Source organism: Planococcus citri, chromosome 5, assembly GCF_950023065.1.
Source record: "Planococcus citri chromosome 5, ihPlaCitr1.1, whole genome shotgun sequence".
NCBI lineage: Eukaryota > Metazoa > Arthropoda > Insecta > Hemiptera > Pseudococcidae > Planococcus > Planococcus citri.
The window spans coordinates 15460513-15478309 of NC_088681.1; the positions used below are offsets into that span (position 1 = coordinate 15460513).

Consider the following 17797-nt stretch of genomic DNA (forward strand, 5'->3'; position numbering starts at 1 on the left):
GTTTTTGTTGTTTTCCTCGAAGAAATTCTCGTTACTCGTTTTCTTTCTCATGATTGCGCGTTCGTTATTAATTTTAGTGGAAGTTTTTATTGAATATTTCGAAATAAAATGCGAAAATATGTGTTAGAATATAAGATTAAATTTGACTTTCGTTGATGTGTGTTTTGACGACTATAAACTTTCCGTACGTAAACTATAGCGAGTGAAATAACGCAGCAAAATGTTCGGTAAGTATGGACCGCCATTAAACCATTCTTTGTAGCTATTTCGTATATGATACTATTCGAATTCCTCGATTCAGTGTACAATACTATTCAAATTTCTCATTCTTAATCGGCCCCATTTGTAATAAACATTATTCTACGATCAATTCGTATTATAGGTAGTGGTTTCGGAAACAGAACGACGTCAGCGTTCGGCCAGACGACTTTCGGTAGGCCAACGACTAGTTTCGCTCAGCCTGGATTCGGAACGACGAATACTTCGTTATTCGGTGGCCAAACATCTCAAGCCAGCACGAGCTTATTCGGTAACACAGCACCGACTCAATCTTTCGGTAATTAATCACTTAATTGACTCATTGTTCGTAATGTTGCGTAATATGACGTAATACTAATTGGGGGAATTTTGCCTAGGTGGAGGATTCGCTTCCGGTACCGGAGGTTCGCTATTCGGCGCTCAGCAGCCGACCACTGGCACAGGAGGTGGCTTATTCGGTAGTCAGAACACCACCATGAATACAACAGGCGGTGGATTGTTTGGATCTTCGGGCACGACAGCATTTGGTTCAAATACAAGTGGCCTAGGTGCTTTTGGCGCGACGAGTAACACCGGATTGTTCGGACAAACGCAGCAACCTGCTACGCAATCTACTTCATTATTTGGACAACCGAGTACCGGTAGTACTGGGTTATTTGGATCTACTACAAGTAAGAAATACTCGCATCGTGTAAAGATTTGATGTAAGACTTTTTTTAAAAAATCGGTTATCGATTAGCAGGTGCTTTCGCTCCGGGTGCAACAGCAGCCACAGGAACGACAATCAAATTCATTCCGGTTACTGGAACTGATACCATGCAGAGAAATGGTCAAACTTCAACGATTAGTACGAAACATTATTGCATCACGTGTATGAAAGAATACGAAGGCAAATCTCTGGAAGAATTGAGATACGAAGATTACCTGGCGAATAGAAAAGGACCAACTCAGGTAACCTTGATCTTACTTATGTGAATTCTCATCTTAACGTAAGCTAATGACTCGATTTCGGTTGTGTTTTTGACAGGGTGTTCAAACAGGCAGCACGTTATTCGGTGGAAGCGGTCAATCGACGTTATTCGGAGGCGCTACGAGCACACCGAGTACCGCAGGAGGTGGTCTATTCGGTAGCAACGGCCCAAGTTTCGGTCAAACGAGCGTATTCGGCCAAAGCAGCGGTCTTCAAACGAATAACAGTCTGTTCGGTAAACCCGCATCGACCGCTCCATTCGGTGCAACGACCACAACACAGTCGACCGGATTCGGAACGTTTGGACAACAACAACAACAAACTACTCTATTCGGAGCGAATACAAATCAAGCGAAACCAGCGTTCGGCGTGTCTCAACCGAGCACCGGCCTATTCGGCTCGACTGCTCCGGCCAGCACAGCATTCGGAGCCCAGAACACCGGTTTTGGTGGCTTCAACACGCAGCAGCCGCAACCCACCCAGGGTATCGGATTATTCGGTCAATCTCAAAATAAATTCGGCGGCGGTTTTGGTGCCCAAACCACATCCAGTTTCACCTTCGGTCAAGCCACAGCTACCAACTCGACGTCGTTATTTGGCCAAAAACCAGCCACCACCGGATTCGGAATGGCTTCCACTACGTCGACCAGCACGTTCGGTAGCGCTACACCGTTCGGAGCTGCTCCGGCGGCCGGCGGAGGCTTATTCAGCGGCGGATTCAATAAACCTCAAGCTACCGGATTCTCATTCGGATCGAACACGGCGGCTGCTCCGACTCTAGGAGGCACTAACTTGAACGGTGGATCGTTATTCGGTAGCACGGCTGCGAAACCAACTGGACTATTTGGCAGCGCCGCTCCATCTACGGGACTTTTCGGATCTACGAATTTCGGCACTGGTACCGGAGGCGGATTTGGTACCTCGAGCAATACTGGTTTTGGAGGATTGAATTTCAGCAGCACCGGATTAGGTAACTTGGGCGGAGCTCAGCCTACAGCTGCCTCATCCAATGTTACCGACCAAATACAACTCTTGACCGTATTACCCTATGGTGATTCGCCCTTGTATAAGCATCTACGTCCGGCTACCGGTAAAACCGAAGATTTGCTCAAGCCATCTGTAGTGCCGCAAAAACCAAATGCCGACAGTAGCAGTTACAAAGTATCGACGCAGATTAATAACATAGTCGCGAGGAAAGCTCATACAGCTACCGCGTTAGAGCCGGCGAAGAAATCGTTGTTCGATAAAGATTACGAAGATGTGAACAAAGTGCTCAGCCAGCAGAAATCGAGCCCGAGGTATTTGAAGCTGAAACCTAAGTCTATGTTGAACAAGGGTAAACTGTCTTCCGATACGACTACCGACCAGACTTCTTTGTCTGTTGATAACACAAATAAGGAAAATCTTGGAGCTGGAAACTCCACTTATACCGTCGATACGCCTTATTCGCCTCCAACGAACATGAGCTCGTTCATCGAGTAAGCATATTTTAGCATGGGTTTTTCTGTTTTATTGCAAAAATTGACATTTTTGGGCTAATTTGAGTTTTGTTTGAATTTCAGCAATACCAGTCTACCTACAAGTCCAGCCCTGAGCAAGTCTACTCAGATTAGGTAATATTTTTTTGACTTATTTGTGGTAATTTTTGTTGTGTGGAGGTTCAAAGCAGCCCAGTATTGATTTTTATCCTTTTTGGATAATTTTCAAAATGTTGATCTCGTTTCGTCAGCATTTCTGATTTCTTTTTTTTCTGTTTCAGCGTTGAAATTCATACGCCTCCTTCGACCTACAGCGACAATACAATGGCCGAGCTTAGATCGCAAACTAAATCATCGGAAACGAAGAAAAACGTCTCGTTCGTCAGCGACACCCAAGATGCCAGTTATCAGAGTTACAACGCTACCAGCTCCTTTATTTCAGGTACGCATAGATTCGTTTTACTACTTGAAACCCTCTCGAGCAATTAATTATGATTATGATTTTGTTCATACAGAAAAATCCGAAGGCGAAGAAGAAGATAACGCCATCGAAATCGGAAACGATTCGGAAAAAGAGCACGCTTGCGGTATCACCCTACGTCGCGCTGATTACTTCACCGTTCCATCTCTTGCGGATCTAGACGAGATGACCGACGACGATGGAAAGTGCAAGTTGAAGCATTTCACAATTGGACGTCATAATTTCGGAAACGTTACGTTTTACGACTCTTTCGACGTAGCTGGTCTCGACTTGGACACTATCGGTGAGTTTGCTAACCCGAAGAGCAGTAAAATTGTCGTATCGATGAATTAATTTTTTTCACGTTTTGTTCTCGAATAGTATTCTTCCGTCACAAAGAAGTGGAAATTTACCCGAATGACGATAAAAAACCGCCGGTCGGAGTTGGATTAAATAGAAGAGCTCAGGTCACGTTGGACCGAGTCTGGCCTCAGGATAAAGCCAGCCGTCAAGTGATCAAGGATCCCGAACGTTTGAAACAACTGAAATTTGTGGATAAATTGAAACGATCGTCGGAGAAAATGAACGCTCAATTTATCGAGTACAGACCGCCTACTGGATCGTGGGTGTTTGAGGCGAGTGTTTAGACAGTTTTTTCATGGAATTGAAATAACTCGAAGAATTCTGCGTATTAATTGAAGTGTTTTGATTTATTTTTCGGTCTGTGCAGGTGGAACATTTCTCGAAATATGGTTTAGACGACTCGGACGAAGATACGCCCCAGAATATCGACGATAAAACCAAGAAACTGATACCTCCGAGACCTTTTTCGAAAACGACAGCCGATCTTAAGAAGATCTTTAACGATAAGGTAAGTTTTTTCGATGGGTATGCTGTCGTCGTATTTTCAGTCGAGATGGTTCGACTAATTGGAAATTTATTTGTTTATGTTTCAGCAGGAATATAATTTGGGTAAAAAGAGAGGCTTGGATGGTAAAATAATCGCGAGCGACGGTGACGCTGCGATGGACCAGTTCATTTACGACGAAAACGATGAAATGATGGATGACGATCATTTAACGCCTCTTTCTAAGCATCACGATTATGGTAAATTGAGGGCAAATTATATAAAGATTTTTTGTTTGATTTTTTTTTTTTTTTTTTTTTCAATGTTTGACTCGATTTCAATGATTTATTTTTTTTTCATGATTACAGAGCGTGAATTCTACGAAAACGAATTACACAGTCCGATTGAAAAACTGGCTCGTGATTTGGATACATCGTTGCATAAGGTGCAACTGATGAAGGCGTCGTTTTATGTGGACGAAAACGCTCCCTTAGGTGTGTAGAAAATTCTCATCTTGGTTTTTTAGCTCGAAAATAGTTGAAACTCGATTGATTGTGTCCGTTTTATGTCCACAGATCCGGAAATATCGTTGGAAAAAGGTATCCCCGATTTGGATCTATTCGCCACCGGTCGTATCGACGCCTATAGGTCTACTCTGGCCACGAAGAACTTTCCTTCGTTGTTGAAGACTCAATTCACATCGCAGTTCCCACCACCTGTGGAGATACCGTTTACAGGTACATATGCGAAAAATTGAAATTGTATGGAAAATTGCATGTTTTTACAGCACTCGATGAATGAAACGCGATCGAACTCGAAAAAAAATGCGTTCTGTAATTTCTTGTGAACATTTCCCACTTAGTTTGAACGGTTGTGGGGTTCGGTTTATCACTTAGAACTTATATAAGTTGTATTAGACTTATTTAGCGCTTAAGAGGTGTTTATGGGGTAATTGTTTTCGTAACATTTTAGCTTGTTTTAGTGATTTTTAGCAAATTCCCCCACTTATTTGGCTGAGTTTTGAATTCGGTGCTAAAATTTCGTCGAATTCCAAACTGCATGTAGTTGATTTTTTATTCGATTTTTTTTTTTTGAGAATAGACCTTTGATAAAAATTTTCTATGATTTCTACAAAAAAAAAAAGCATTGTTTCCTTTTGTCTGATTTTTACCCATCACTTGTATTTTCCTGATGTCATTTTTGTTTCAAATTTTTGGCATCGAAAAATTTTAATGTTACCCCGTGTGTTACTGAATTTTTACTTTCTTGAATTTGTGATCCTCCTTATTTTGATAATTTTTGAAAATTTATGTCCCAATCTAAATTCATGTAGCTTTAATTTAGCTCTTGTTGACTTTTTGGACAATTTTTTCATTTTTTACCTAGTCCTAATTAACTTTTTTCTTGTTTACTTTTATTTCATTTGAACATTTTGCTCAAATTTTATTTTTTATTTTTTTCCTTTTTTGTTTTTTTTTTCTTTTACTAGTCCAAATTGGTTTGATTTGATTTTCAATCTGACCCCTTTTCGGTGTTGAACTGAATTAAATTTTTTGCCTAAAAATCTTTATATTATTATTATTTTAGCTCATTTTAATTTTGCTTTGAATTTAATTTCAATTTTTTTTTTTGCTTAGTTTTACGCTGCCAGCTGAATATATTTTTATTCGATTGTATCCATTCAATCCTTATTCTATTGCTTATTTTATCATAAAATATTTTTAATTGAATTTCAGCTCATTTTAATCGTTGGCTAAATTTTAATCTAATATTTCCTGGCTTATTTTATCCATAAAATTAGCTTAGTTATAGTAATAAATTAATGATGCAGCAATTTTTTTCTCATTTTCATTATTTATTTATTTTTTTTTTTGTAAAATTGCTGTTTGAATCATTCTTTGAAAAAATATACGGCGTGTTTTGATATTATGATCGTTCAGTTTAGTGCAATCTTTTTGAACATATTTTATTGCAAACTCGTTTGAAATGTTTGGCCTTTTTTTTCAAAGAATGATTCATTTATGGAATTTTGCATTTCACTTTTTCTTTTTATTCTCTTGTGTGTGCGAACTTTGTTGAGATTGTTTGTTTTTTTTCGCTTGTGGTGAAGTTTTTCTCTTTTTGAATTGAATTCTGTGATTTTTGCAGCTGATTATTTGCGAGGGTACAATCAGAAGTTATCATCGCTGAATGGACGTGTTTTTTTTGACATTTTCCCTGTTGATAGAATATTGAAAAGTTTTTCAATAATGAAAATACTTTAAAAATATGAATTCTGATGTCGTTCTTGAAAAAGAAAAAAAAGCCCTGCTTGTAGCTTTTTTGAATTTGAAGATTGAGCATTTTTATTGTAGAACTTTTTGTGTTTGTCTTCAAAAGCTGCATCGAAATGATTGAGTTTTGAAACCTTTAAAAACTAAGTTTGAAACTTTGTTGAAGAAATGATATTTTTTTGAAAAAATTTTCTGAAATTTTCAACTGACTGGAACTCTTTCTATGACATATGCGAAGATTCGTCCTCGAAATTTCGAAGTATTTTGAAACACGAGCAATAGCCCCTTCCAATTTCAGAGAAACCGAACATCAAGTCTATATTACTCCTTTGAGGATCTCATAGACCAAATCGGCGATGATGACTTCTAATGGTTCCCTCGTTGGGTCAATTTTGCCCACTGGTTCACGATCGATTTGAGCGATGATGTTGTTTTGCTGAACTGTGCAATTTTATGAATTTTTCAGCTCATAATTTCGAACCTCTCCCAAGCTTATGAACGGTTTCGAATCAGTCTCTTTGAAAATCACGCTGCAGAGTGCGCCAAAGATTCAGTTTTGTTGCAGAAAAGAGAGAACAGAAATCGTTTATGAGCTGGAGAGAGGATGCTGTGAGCATGATCAATTTCAAGCTCGTTCTCGAGTCTATTTACTAATTTAAAATTTTTCCAGTTCAAAAAAATTCATCAAGTCATCGCTCAAAACGAATATTTCAATACGAGTATTTTATTAGGGTAAAAAAATCACTTTCCGATACCATTTGTATACTGAACTCAGTGTTTTCTGGAAAATCGCAGATTTCGCCGACGAAGAATACAAACCACCTCTGTATTCGCCGGAAATCAAACCAGTACCGGCCGTACCCCACGTCGTGCTGCGTCCGCAACGTGTCCAGGTGAAATACCGCAACGGTGTGATCCCTCTGGAGCAGAGTGTTTTTCGTAACGCTTCCAAGTGTTTATGCGACGTCGGTGTATACTTCGGTCAGCATTTCCGAGTAGGCTGGGGTAAAGGATTAACCTTGGCTACGCAGTCGAGTATCTGTACCGCGAATACGGTCATCGATGGCGAAGTTGACTACGAATGTCGTATCATATCCGGCCGCAAAGATTCCGATTACACGCCCAGCGTTATTCATAAGCTAGAAATGTCTACGTATTCGAGTAGCGATAATATGAAAGTAAGTACGTCAATGACTGCGTATGGTCTGCGAATGTCGATTAATCAATGTGGATGCGGTGGTTTGTTGTAGGAGATCACCGAGAACCATTTGGATGTTTGTTTACGCGAAAGCGTATTCAATTTCGAAGACGGGTGTCCGATTTTGACGCCGAAATTGGGCACAGACGCTTTGCACGCGCATTGCGACATCGAGCAGAGAATTTCACGGATCGATGAAGATTACAATAGACAAGTGTGGGAGCTTATGGTCGCCCTGTGGGGTAATATACCGGATATCGAAATGGAATGTAAGTGTAGTGTACTATTAAATGTAAGCAGCTGATGAGCTTTGAGCTTACGTATATGAAAAAATAATACGGTGTGATGTTGTAGACGATCCAAAAAGTCACAAGAATAAAATGCTACGTAAATCAGCTGTCAGTGATTGGCTGAAAAATGTCGTATCATCGGTCGCCGAAAACGAACTGAACGAATCCGATCCGGTCGCTTCGGTTGTATCGCTCTTGTCGGCTGGTAAAATATACGAGGCTGCTAAAACAGCCATGAATAACGGTAAGTGATCGAGATTATCATCCGTGTATTTTTAAAAAAAATCTTTTTGCGATTGATTGATTTTGATTTCTTTTTTCCCCCTGTTAGATGATTACAACTTGGCCTTGCTTATATCCCAAATCGGCAGCAGTGAGCATACTCGTTCGTTAATGGAGCAACAATTGAAACAATGGCACGAATCCGAAGCTGATCAGTTGATCGATGATGGACGTCTTAAGATCATGGCGTTGGTTGCCGGGCACATGCTGTTCGTGTCGAGTAAACATATCGTCAACACTTGCGAGAATTTAGATTGGAAACGAGCGTTCGCTCTACATTTATGGTACGTTCGAGTTCGTACTCGGTTACTTTTGGTCCCTTTTTCTGCGTTTTGGTTCTCAAGTTTTTTTTGTTTTTTTTTTGAATGAAAAAAAATTATTTTTTCATGCATTTTGAAAAAAAATTGTTAATGATGTAGGTAATTGTTATGAATAATTTGTGAACGTTACACACTTTTTTATTCTTTTTAACTGGCTAAACAGAGCCCTGCGGTTGGCTAAAATTCTCCCAAGTCTCGCTTTCTGCCAAGAATAGGAAAAAATCTCACCTTGATCAAAATTTTCAAGTAGTCTTGTTTCTTGCAAAAAAAATGTCGAAGTTTTGATTTATCTTTAAAAATTATCCAAAACGCTTGCTTCTTTGTCTTAAAATGCCAAAAGGTCTCCCTTTTTGACCGTGAAAAATTTTTCGTTTTCAACAAAGATTGTGAAAAGTACTTTTCATTTTTTTGCGAATAATAGGGACATGGCAAAAGATGGCTGCGCCCTGGCTCCCTTATCAATTTGGAGGTAAGAAACCAAAAGCAAACGTTTGATTGGCTGAATGAAGCTGACGTCATGTGAACGCTCAAATATCATTGGCGACAAGTTACCTCCAAATTGATAACAATAAAGTGGCAGGCTCGCAGCCATCTTTTGCCATGTTCCTATTGCCAAAGAGTTCTAGTTTTTGCTAAAACTGTCAGTCTTGATTTTTGTTTACTAAAAATGGTTAAAAATCCTCGCGGACAGAAATTTTTGTTTTTTTGCAAAAAATGTTACTTTTTTTCCAAATGTTGTCCAAAAGCCTTGATTTTGGCTGAGAATTGGCGAAAAAATGCAATTTCTTTGCCATTACTTATTCCAAAAAATTGCTGTTTTTTGATAAAATTGTGAAATTTTTACTTGATAGAAAAATACTTTCTTCTAGCAAATTGCCCAAGATTTTTCTTTCTTTTTTCCACAAAAAATTAACTATCCGGAGGTCTCTTTTTTTGCAAAATTTTTTCTTTTTGCCAAAATTATCCAAAATCTTTCTCTTCCAAAAATTGACATTTTTTCCAGAATTCAAAATTTCTCACCTTGTGATTTAAAAGTATCTCACACTTTTTTATCAAAAAGTTTCAAAGATGGTGCCATTTTTTTAAAATTGAAATTATATTTTTTTGGAGTGATTTTTCTGATTTGAATTTTTCGCTTGCATTTTTTCATGCTGTACTCAGATTTGAACGAAATCAAGCTAGATCGAAAGAATACTTACTTATGTCTTGAAATCCCTCTGCAACCAAAATTTCAAAAGCTGGAATTCATTTTTTTGAATTTTTGAAAATTCAAAATAGCTGTTGTTATGAAGATTTTTATATTTTTAATTTTTTTTTTTTTTCAAAAAATCGAATCAAAACCTTTGCGAATAATTACTTCATTTCAAGACCCCCCCCCCTCTCTCACCTCTTGCCTTTTCAAAAACTACAAATTTGGAGCTATTCTGGAGCCTCCAGCGAGTTTTTAATATTCTCCAGAAATTCTAAATTGCTGTGGAAAGTCCAAAAATGAACTTGAGCTTATGAAACTTTGATGGATGTTTATGGGGCACAGACGTTAGTTGAGAATGAACTCCTTTTTAAAAATTTTTGGAGTCTCCAGAGTGATTTATTTCCGCAGAAAATTAAAATCACGTTAAAAGCTCCTTAAATATTTTAGAAGTTGCTGTTTTCAACTTGAGTTTGTGCATTTTAAAGTTTTAAACACCAAGAGAAGTTGAAGGTGCCAAAGATCATTTTTGAATTTTTGAAAACTGAAGTAATTTTCAAAGTTTGTCCAAAATCCATAAAAATGCATTAATTCTTGAAAAAAAAATGTGTTTTCTGAAATGAAATCTGCCTGTTTTTTCAAAATTTACAAAACTAAATCAGTTTTTTTTAAATTAGGATTACCAAAAAATTCTACATTTTTTGTCAAGATTATGGACAAACCATACTTTTTCGGAAATGTTGTAAAAAAAGCACTTTTTGTCAATTGTTGCCAAAAAAAACCTGTTTTTTTCATATAAATTGCTTGAAAGACTTTTTTTTTGCCAAAATTGCAAAAAGCCCTTTTTAGTCAAAATTTTTTAAAAAATCCTGTTTTTGTCGCAAAAAAATCATCTCATTATCAAAGATGCAAAAAATCTGTTGTTTATCAAAATTACATTAATTATCATAAAATTTTACCCTTTTGTTGAAATTTCAAAAAACCTTACTCTTTGTACACCAAAAGGAACCTATTTTTGTCTAAATTCCCTAGAAATCCTATTTTTCATCAAAATTGCTGGCAAGTTATTTTTTTCCCAAAATTGCTGAAACCTCGTTCTTTTTAGTCAGAATTTCCAGAAAGCCTTGCTTTCTTGTCGTCAAAAATTTGCATTTGTCAAAACTCAAAATTGCAAACAATAATCAGGTTTTATTAAAATACAAATCTTAATTTTTTTGTCCAAATTTTCAAAACGTCATTTATTTTTTTGCAGAAATTCTAAAAAAAGATCCATTTTTTGTTAAAATTGTCAACAAAATTTCATTTCTCCATCAAAATTATAAACTAACACAGAAATCTTCAGCGTAAAATGATTGCATCTGATCAGAAAAGGAATCCAAAAATGAATTTTCACTTTTCTAATTATATTAATTGTAGATTGTTTGAAATTTTCAAAAACCCAAAAATGAATTTTAGCTCCTAAAATTCTGGTTCTTTCAACCAAGCTTGGTTTCGTTCAAATCGAAGGATGTCTGTTCATCAAAAAGATTCCCTCGTTGAAAAATAATTTCCTCTTTCTCAATTTTTTGAAGTTCTTTTCTTTTTTGAAAATGAATTTTTATTTTTCTAGGTATATCACAGGATCTGCGGACTCGTTAGTCGAAGCCCTCAACCAATACGAGCTTGCGTTCAAATCCGATGGAAAATTTGCCAACGCTCCTGATCCTCCTTACGCTAAAGATACGCTAGAATACGAAACAAGCGACGGTCGCAAAGCTTTTGATTTATGTTATCATCTGCTGAAATTGTACTCGCGACGATCTTATGCTCTAGAAACACTCCTTAATCCTATTACGCATACCGCTAACGTATTGGATTATCGTTTAAGGTGAGCAAATATTCTAAGATAAAGCTGTACACTGGGGTCTTTTTTTTGAAGGAGAGATGGAGACTGAATTCTCGTATTAATTTTATTGTATTTTTGTAGTTGGTTGATTATGATAACGTTGAAAAATCTCGGATTCACTCACCTATCGGAGGAGAGCGAATTCATCCTTAGTACCAGTTTCGCTGCGCAACTAGAAGCACAAAACTTATGGCAATGGGCTGTGTTTGTTTTATTACATATTAAAGATCTTAACTGGTAAGTTTTTTCAAAGATGGAAACTGATCATTGTGTAGATAATTGATGGTCGAATATTGGAAAATAATTAATCGAATATGTTTTTTTCCTTTCCCCAATAATAGTCGAATTAATCGTGTTACCGATACAATCGGAAGAAACGTTCGACTCCTCGAAGATCGTTCCATCGGGTTAACCGCCGAAGAACAATTCGTCTCCGAGAAGCTAGAAGTACCTGTTGAATGGGTTTACTACGCTAAAGCCATCTTGGCCTCGTCTCAGAACAGATACAGAGAAGCTGCCTGGTATTACGTGAAGGCCGAGAGATGGAACGAAGCTCACGAAATCATCATGAATAATTTAGTCACAAATGCCATTATTAATGGTAAGCATACGTTGAACTCGATTGAACTACTAAGTTATCTTATACCGGAAGAATTTTTTTATTTTAATTGATGAGAGAAGTGGATGGTTCGGTTTCCAAGTCCCTCTAGAGAAGCTAAAGAGGAAAAAATTACCCCATGTGTTGCAATCAGCGTGGTCAGTGTTTTTTTTTTTTTTTTTGAAAAATTTAATATAAAAATGTTTCGTATAACGTTGCAATATTGATTAAACCATAGATATTTTTCATCTCCCATGCGAAGAATCCTGCGATGAGACCACCAAAATGTAATTTTATTCTTCAATCGAAGCTACTTAGTAGTTTATCTGGTATCGAATCACATGGACGAAATTTTTATCGTAGTGCTAATACTTCGAAGGAGTAAACGAACCGTGACTCGAATTATCAGACGTCGGATCTAATTAGTAATTACATAATTGCGATTACGAGTAATCGAATTTTTGGCGTGGTTTTCGAGCTAATTTTCATCCATGAACTTGAACTACGCGAATCGTGTGCGATAGACAAATTTCGTTTGATTTTTACTTTTACTGAGAAGTTTTTATTTTGTTGTGGGAGGGAGGTAGGGGTAGTTTGAATTGAATTTTCTCGTTTCTATTTTTTTTTTTTATTACGTTGATCGTAAAAATGTAGCGTTATTTTAGAAATATTTGAACCAGATCTAAATCAAATTTCCATTTGCGTCATTTCTTTCACTCTTTAATTTTTTTATTACGAGAAGCATGTTATTTTGCGTTTTAAATCTACATATGAAGATTTGGAAATTTTTGTACAGGGGGGAGGGGGGTGGGACATAGGCCCTTTGTTGAGTCATCTCGAGTAAGGGAGGTAGGGGTAGTTTGAATTGAATTGTCTCGTTTCTATTTTTTTTTACGTTGTTCGTAAAAATGTTGCATTATTTCAGAAATATTTGGACCAGATCTTCTGAGTAAAATTTCCATTTGCGTTATTTTTTCGACTCTTCATTTTTTTTTCACGAGACGAATTTTATTTTGCGTTTTAAATCGATGAAGATTTCGACATTTTTTCCCAGGGGGGGATGGACCCTTAGTTGAGTCATCTCGAGTAAATTCAAGTCTAGAAAAAACGATAGACGATGAATTTTTTAGCTTGAATCATCAAACTTGAAAGTTTTTTGGAAATTTTTGCCCAATTTTTATTTGTTTTTTTTTTTTTTTTTGAATAAGAAGAAACAATAACTTGTAGATGTTGAACAAAATATCGTTTCATCGCAAATTATTGACTTTTTTTCAATTTTTGTCTTTTTTTCGATTTTTTGGGGTGTTTTTTTCTTCAGTTTTCATTGGCTTCAACGTTTTGATTACCTTGGATTGATTTAATTTTTTAATATTTTAACAAAAAAAAAACGTTTACTTACCTAATCTACTTTTTACAGTTTTTTTTCAAATTTTGTGATTTTTTTTCTTATTTTAATTTTTTATATCATCAGTACCCATGAATGGTCCGGTTTCCTTGATATTTTGACCAGGAATAATTTGATCAATTAATTTTGGTTTCTAAATTTTCGAGATGAAAACTCGACGTTTTATAAAAATGAAAAAATTTCTGTGAAAAATGCATTTTCATCCTTTTTTGTGCATCTGAGCACCTCTAAGGAGCCATTGGAGTCCTCAATTTTGATTTTTGAATCCGAAATGTTGAAAAATTATCCAAAAAACTCACTTTTTTACCAGAAATTGTCAACAATCATTCTTTTTTCAATAGAAAGTGCAACTTTTTGCAAAAGTTTTCAGTTTGAAATTTTTCAAGTTTTCAAAAATTGGCAAAAGTTAGTAATTTTTTCGAAGAAAAATTTCTTTACGAGAATAATTGACAAAAAATTGTAATATTTTCAAAATTTGATAGAAAATATAATTTTTTAAATTTACAGAAAGTTGCAATTTTTCAAAAGTTGACAAAAAACTGTAATATTTTCAGAAATTGACTTGAAATTTGTAATTTTTTCAAAAAATTTCCAAAAAACTCACTTAATTTGCCAAAAATTCTCAAGAAATATATATTTTTTTCAATAACTCTTTAAAAAGAGCTACTTTTTGCAAAACTTTCCAGTTTTTGCTTTTTGACCAAAATTTTTGTTTTCCAAAAATTGGCAAAAGTTGGCAATTTTTTCAAAATAATTTTGTTGCCAAAATTTGTAAATTTTTTTAATAGACAAAAAGTTGCAATTTTTCAAAAATTGACAAAAAAACTGCAATACGTATTTATTTTTGAAAATTGACTTGAAATTTGTAATTTTTTCAAAAATTATCCAAAAGACTTACTTTTTTACTACATACGAACTGTCAAAAATTATTTTTTTTCAAATTCTCAAGAAGTGCTACTTTTTGTACAATTTTCCACTTTCTGCATTTTGACAAAAATTTCTCAGTTTCTCAAAAATTGGCAAGTTTGTAATTTTTTCAAAAAAATTTTTTTACAAGAATTTGAAATTTTTTAAATTGAAAAAAAAATGTAATATTTTCAAAAATAAACTTGTAATTTTTTCAAAAACTTGTTCGAAATTCAGTCATAATTATTTTTATGCAAAAAAATTTTTAAATGCCTTTCTTTTCGAACAAAAATTCCTTTTTTACTGAAAATTTTTGCCTGAAATAATACCAAAAAGCCCAAAAAATCCTCTCATTTTCATCAAAAAACCAAAACTTTCATTTTGTAATTTTTTTTCCATTTTTTTTTTTGTTGCAATTTTTGCTGCATAAAAAAGAGGTGTTGCTCACGTTTTGTCACTTTTTTGATTACTTTTTCAAAATTCTGTTTATACAGTGGTGTGAAAATTATTAGACTAGCGCAACTACATAAACTGATTTTTGCAGTTTTATCGGGGAAATATCAAATAAACTCATTTTGAATTTTTTATACCATATCATTGACCACAAGGAACACTTTTTTTTGGTTTGGAAGCATTCATTTACTTTATAAAAAAATTTTCGAGTTGTGAAATGAAATCTTTTTTCTCAAGATCGCCTTATATGCGATTTTTGCTGCATGAGCGATTTTGTGAAAAAAGAAATCACTAATACCTCGCAAAGTATCGCAATAGATTTTTTAAAATTTTTTTCTGGAGTTGATTCTGAAGGTAAATTTTATGAGGAATCGAATGGCGGTTAGAGCGAAACGATTGGTATTTGCGTTTTCCTTCCACGAGCAGAAGTAGCTTGAAAAACGTAATTTTTTGTGCATTTTTAAAATCTCATTTTTCAAGATTCTTTTGCGAATTTCGCGAGAACAAAATAAGATAGCGGAATTCTGTCAACGGGAGGAGATCCGCAACTAAATTCCGGTCATTTTGGTGTCCCATTTATTGAATTTTGGTTGAAATTGAGAAATCAGCAATAGAAAAACGTGTTTTTTTCACTTTTCTGTAACTTCAAATTTCAGTATGAAAAATGGCGCATTTCGAAAATACTGCTTCATTTTGAAAACCAATGGCCAATCAACATCGGCTGAGGTCCATAGATGTCCATTTCATCGGAATCCGTGTTTAATTACTTCCAGATTTACAAATTTATAATTATTTATTACTGAAAAACTGATTTTCTCCAAAATGGTGAAATTTCATTTCACAACTCGAAAATTTTTTTATAAAGTAAATGAATGCTTCCAAACCAAAAAAAAGTGTTCCTTGTGGTCAATGATATGGTATAAAAAATTCAAAATGAGTTTATTTGATATTTCCCCGATAAAACTGCAAAAATCAGTTTATGTAGTTGCGCTAGTCTAATAATTTTCACACCACTGTAACTTGAGTAATTTACTTTTTTTCAGTTTTTTTTTTTTTTTTGAATTCACTTTACCAACTTTTTTGGAATTGGTTTTCATTTCGAATTTTCTGGACGATTTCAAAAAGCAAACGCCACAATTTGAAATTTTTTTTATAAAGTTACTGTGAAGACTTTTTTAAAATTTTTATTCAGTTTTTTTTGTAGCAAAAATTGTTTTTGAATTAATATTTGATCAGGAATCGGGATTTAAAAAAAAAAATTAAAAAAAAAATCAGGAGTCGAGTAACGTATCTACTTTAACTACTATGAGTGCAAATTTTCGATCCCCCTCCCCCCTTTTCCCGGGATGACCTTGAATATGGTCAAATTGCAAAGAATTTAAAATTACGTATGAGGTGTCGTTTGTTGGGTTTTTGAGGATGGTGAGTTGGAATAATTTATTCATTTTTTTGGTTACGACTCATGAACCCCCTCCCCTCCCCTTTTTTTAAATTTGAAAAAAAAATCGAAAATCACGAGGAGTGACATTTTTCAATCCGGCTGATTCGAGATCCGGATTCATTCCCCCTCCCCTTTCACCCTTGTTTCTGAATTTTTCCAAAATGGAACCGAATTCGTCTTCTTCACCCTCCCTCCCTCCCACCTCGTACAATATTTTCCAAATTCCGAACTGGTTGTAACCGAATAATACCCAAGACCGTCGTCGTATGTTCGCAGAAAGCTACGCCGTCGTACAAGACCTTCTGGACGAAATCGTGGCCAGCGAACGTGCCATCAGCGGATGGAACCACAAAGGAGGCATAATCTACGATTATTTAACCATAATGAACGAAATAAACGCCCTTATGGCTGAACAATCGATAGAGACGGCCTTGGTGATGGAAAAACTGCAGCCTACGATGAGCTCCGTATGCCACAAAATAAAATTTTTCCCCACCAACACGATTAAAGAAAGGTGAGCCAGCCATTGTTTTACGTTTTGTTTTGTTTTGCTATTTTGTGCTTTGTCGAATCGCTGCTGCTGCTGCTGTAGAGAGAAGTGTGTAACAGTAAAAGTAGACTATAAAAATACCCTCTCTTGGGCAAGTAAGTACCCTATACGTGCGAAATAAAGTATGAATAATTCATCGAAGAAGAAGAAGAAGAAGAAAAAAAATAATATGTTTCGTTAGCGTAAATTTAATGAAACGGTTTCGTTGTTTTCTTTGCAGATTATGTCAAGCGGAAATTTCCAAAAGGATGATCCAGTTTATTCGAACGATATTGAATTTACAATACGGTAAAGCCGGACCGTCGGTTAGGTTTTTCGTCAGCCTGGTGGACCAGCTGCCGTTACCGGAAGATTACAGAATGCAAGAATTAAACGAAATTATATCCTGGTGGATGAGTAAATGAAGAAGCAAAAGAAGAAGAGCCTCCGATAACCCTGCTAATATCTGACGTCTTTGGTGGTGGTGCTTCGAATCGTCTCCTCTCCCTCCAGATCTCCGCCGTGCTTGCTGCTTCGATTGAAAGAAATTACGAAGAATTTGGCTAACTTGTATTTTTTATTTATTTTAAAAAAAAATTGTTTTGTAAATTGAACGAAAGCTCGCGCTGATAAAGTCGTCGATCCCGATATACCTAATTACCTACCTATCGCTGTTGTATTCTATTTTCGTGTGTTATTATCGCTATTATTATTAATATTATTTATACGAGTGTATCTGAGAATTTTTTTTTATTTAATTGTTCGTTTATTTTATTTTTTAAATTTCGGCTTTCCTCTCTTTTTTTTCCTTTGCGTGCGTGTGTTTTTAATTTAGTAAAAAGTTACGTAAAACGTGCTGCTGCACGAATCGTTCGTTATTATATCGATTTACGAAAAGAAAATTTTCACTGTGTTATGTTGAACGTATATAGAATAATTATTATATTCCTTCTTTTTGGTAATTATTTTATTTATCATTTTTTTTTATTTCGAATAAATTAGCGTTGTATTTTAA

At 35.3% G+C, this 17797-nt stretch overlaps 1 protein-coding gene across 3 annotated transcripts; it reads left to right on the forward strand.

Moving 5' to 3' along the window:
* Positions 1–24: 24 nt before the first annotated feature.
* Nup98-96 (nuclear pore complex protein Nup98-96) lies at positions 25–17797 on the forward strand. 3 transcript variants are annotated; one of them, XM_065368971.1, is made up of 22 exons: positions 25–227; positions 383–556; positions 636–929; positions 998–1209; positions 1286–2706; positions 2791–2841; positions 2988–3148; positions 3222–3470; positions 3548–3801; positions 3897–4037; positions 4123–4273; positions 4382–4507; positions 4589–4750; positions 7082–7464; positions 7537–7753; positions 7839–8018; positions 8106–8340; positions 11175–11432; positions 11532–11687; positions 11792–12051; positions 16530–16767; positions 17024–17797. In XM_065368971.1, the coding sequence occupies exons 1-22, from the start codon at positions 221–223 to the stop codon at positions 17205–17207; spliced, it is 5514 nt and encodes a 1837-aa protein (XP_065225043.1). In that variant the 5' UTR covers positions 25–220; the 3' UTR covers positions 17208–17797. The 3 variants fall into 3 exon arrangements, with proteins under 3 accessions (XP_065225043.1, XP_065225045.1, XP_065225044.1); XM_065368973.1 differs by having other exon boundaries at positions 4126–4273; XM_065368972.1 differs by having other exon boundaries at positions 1001–1209.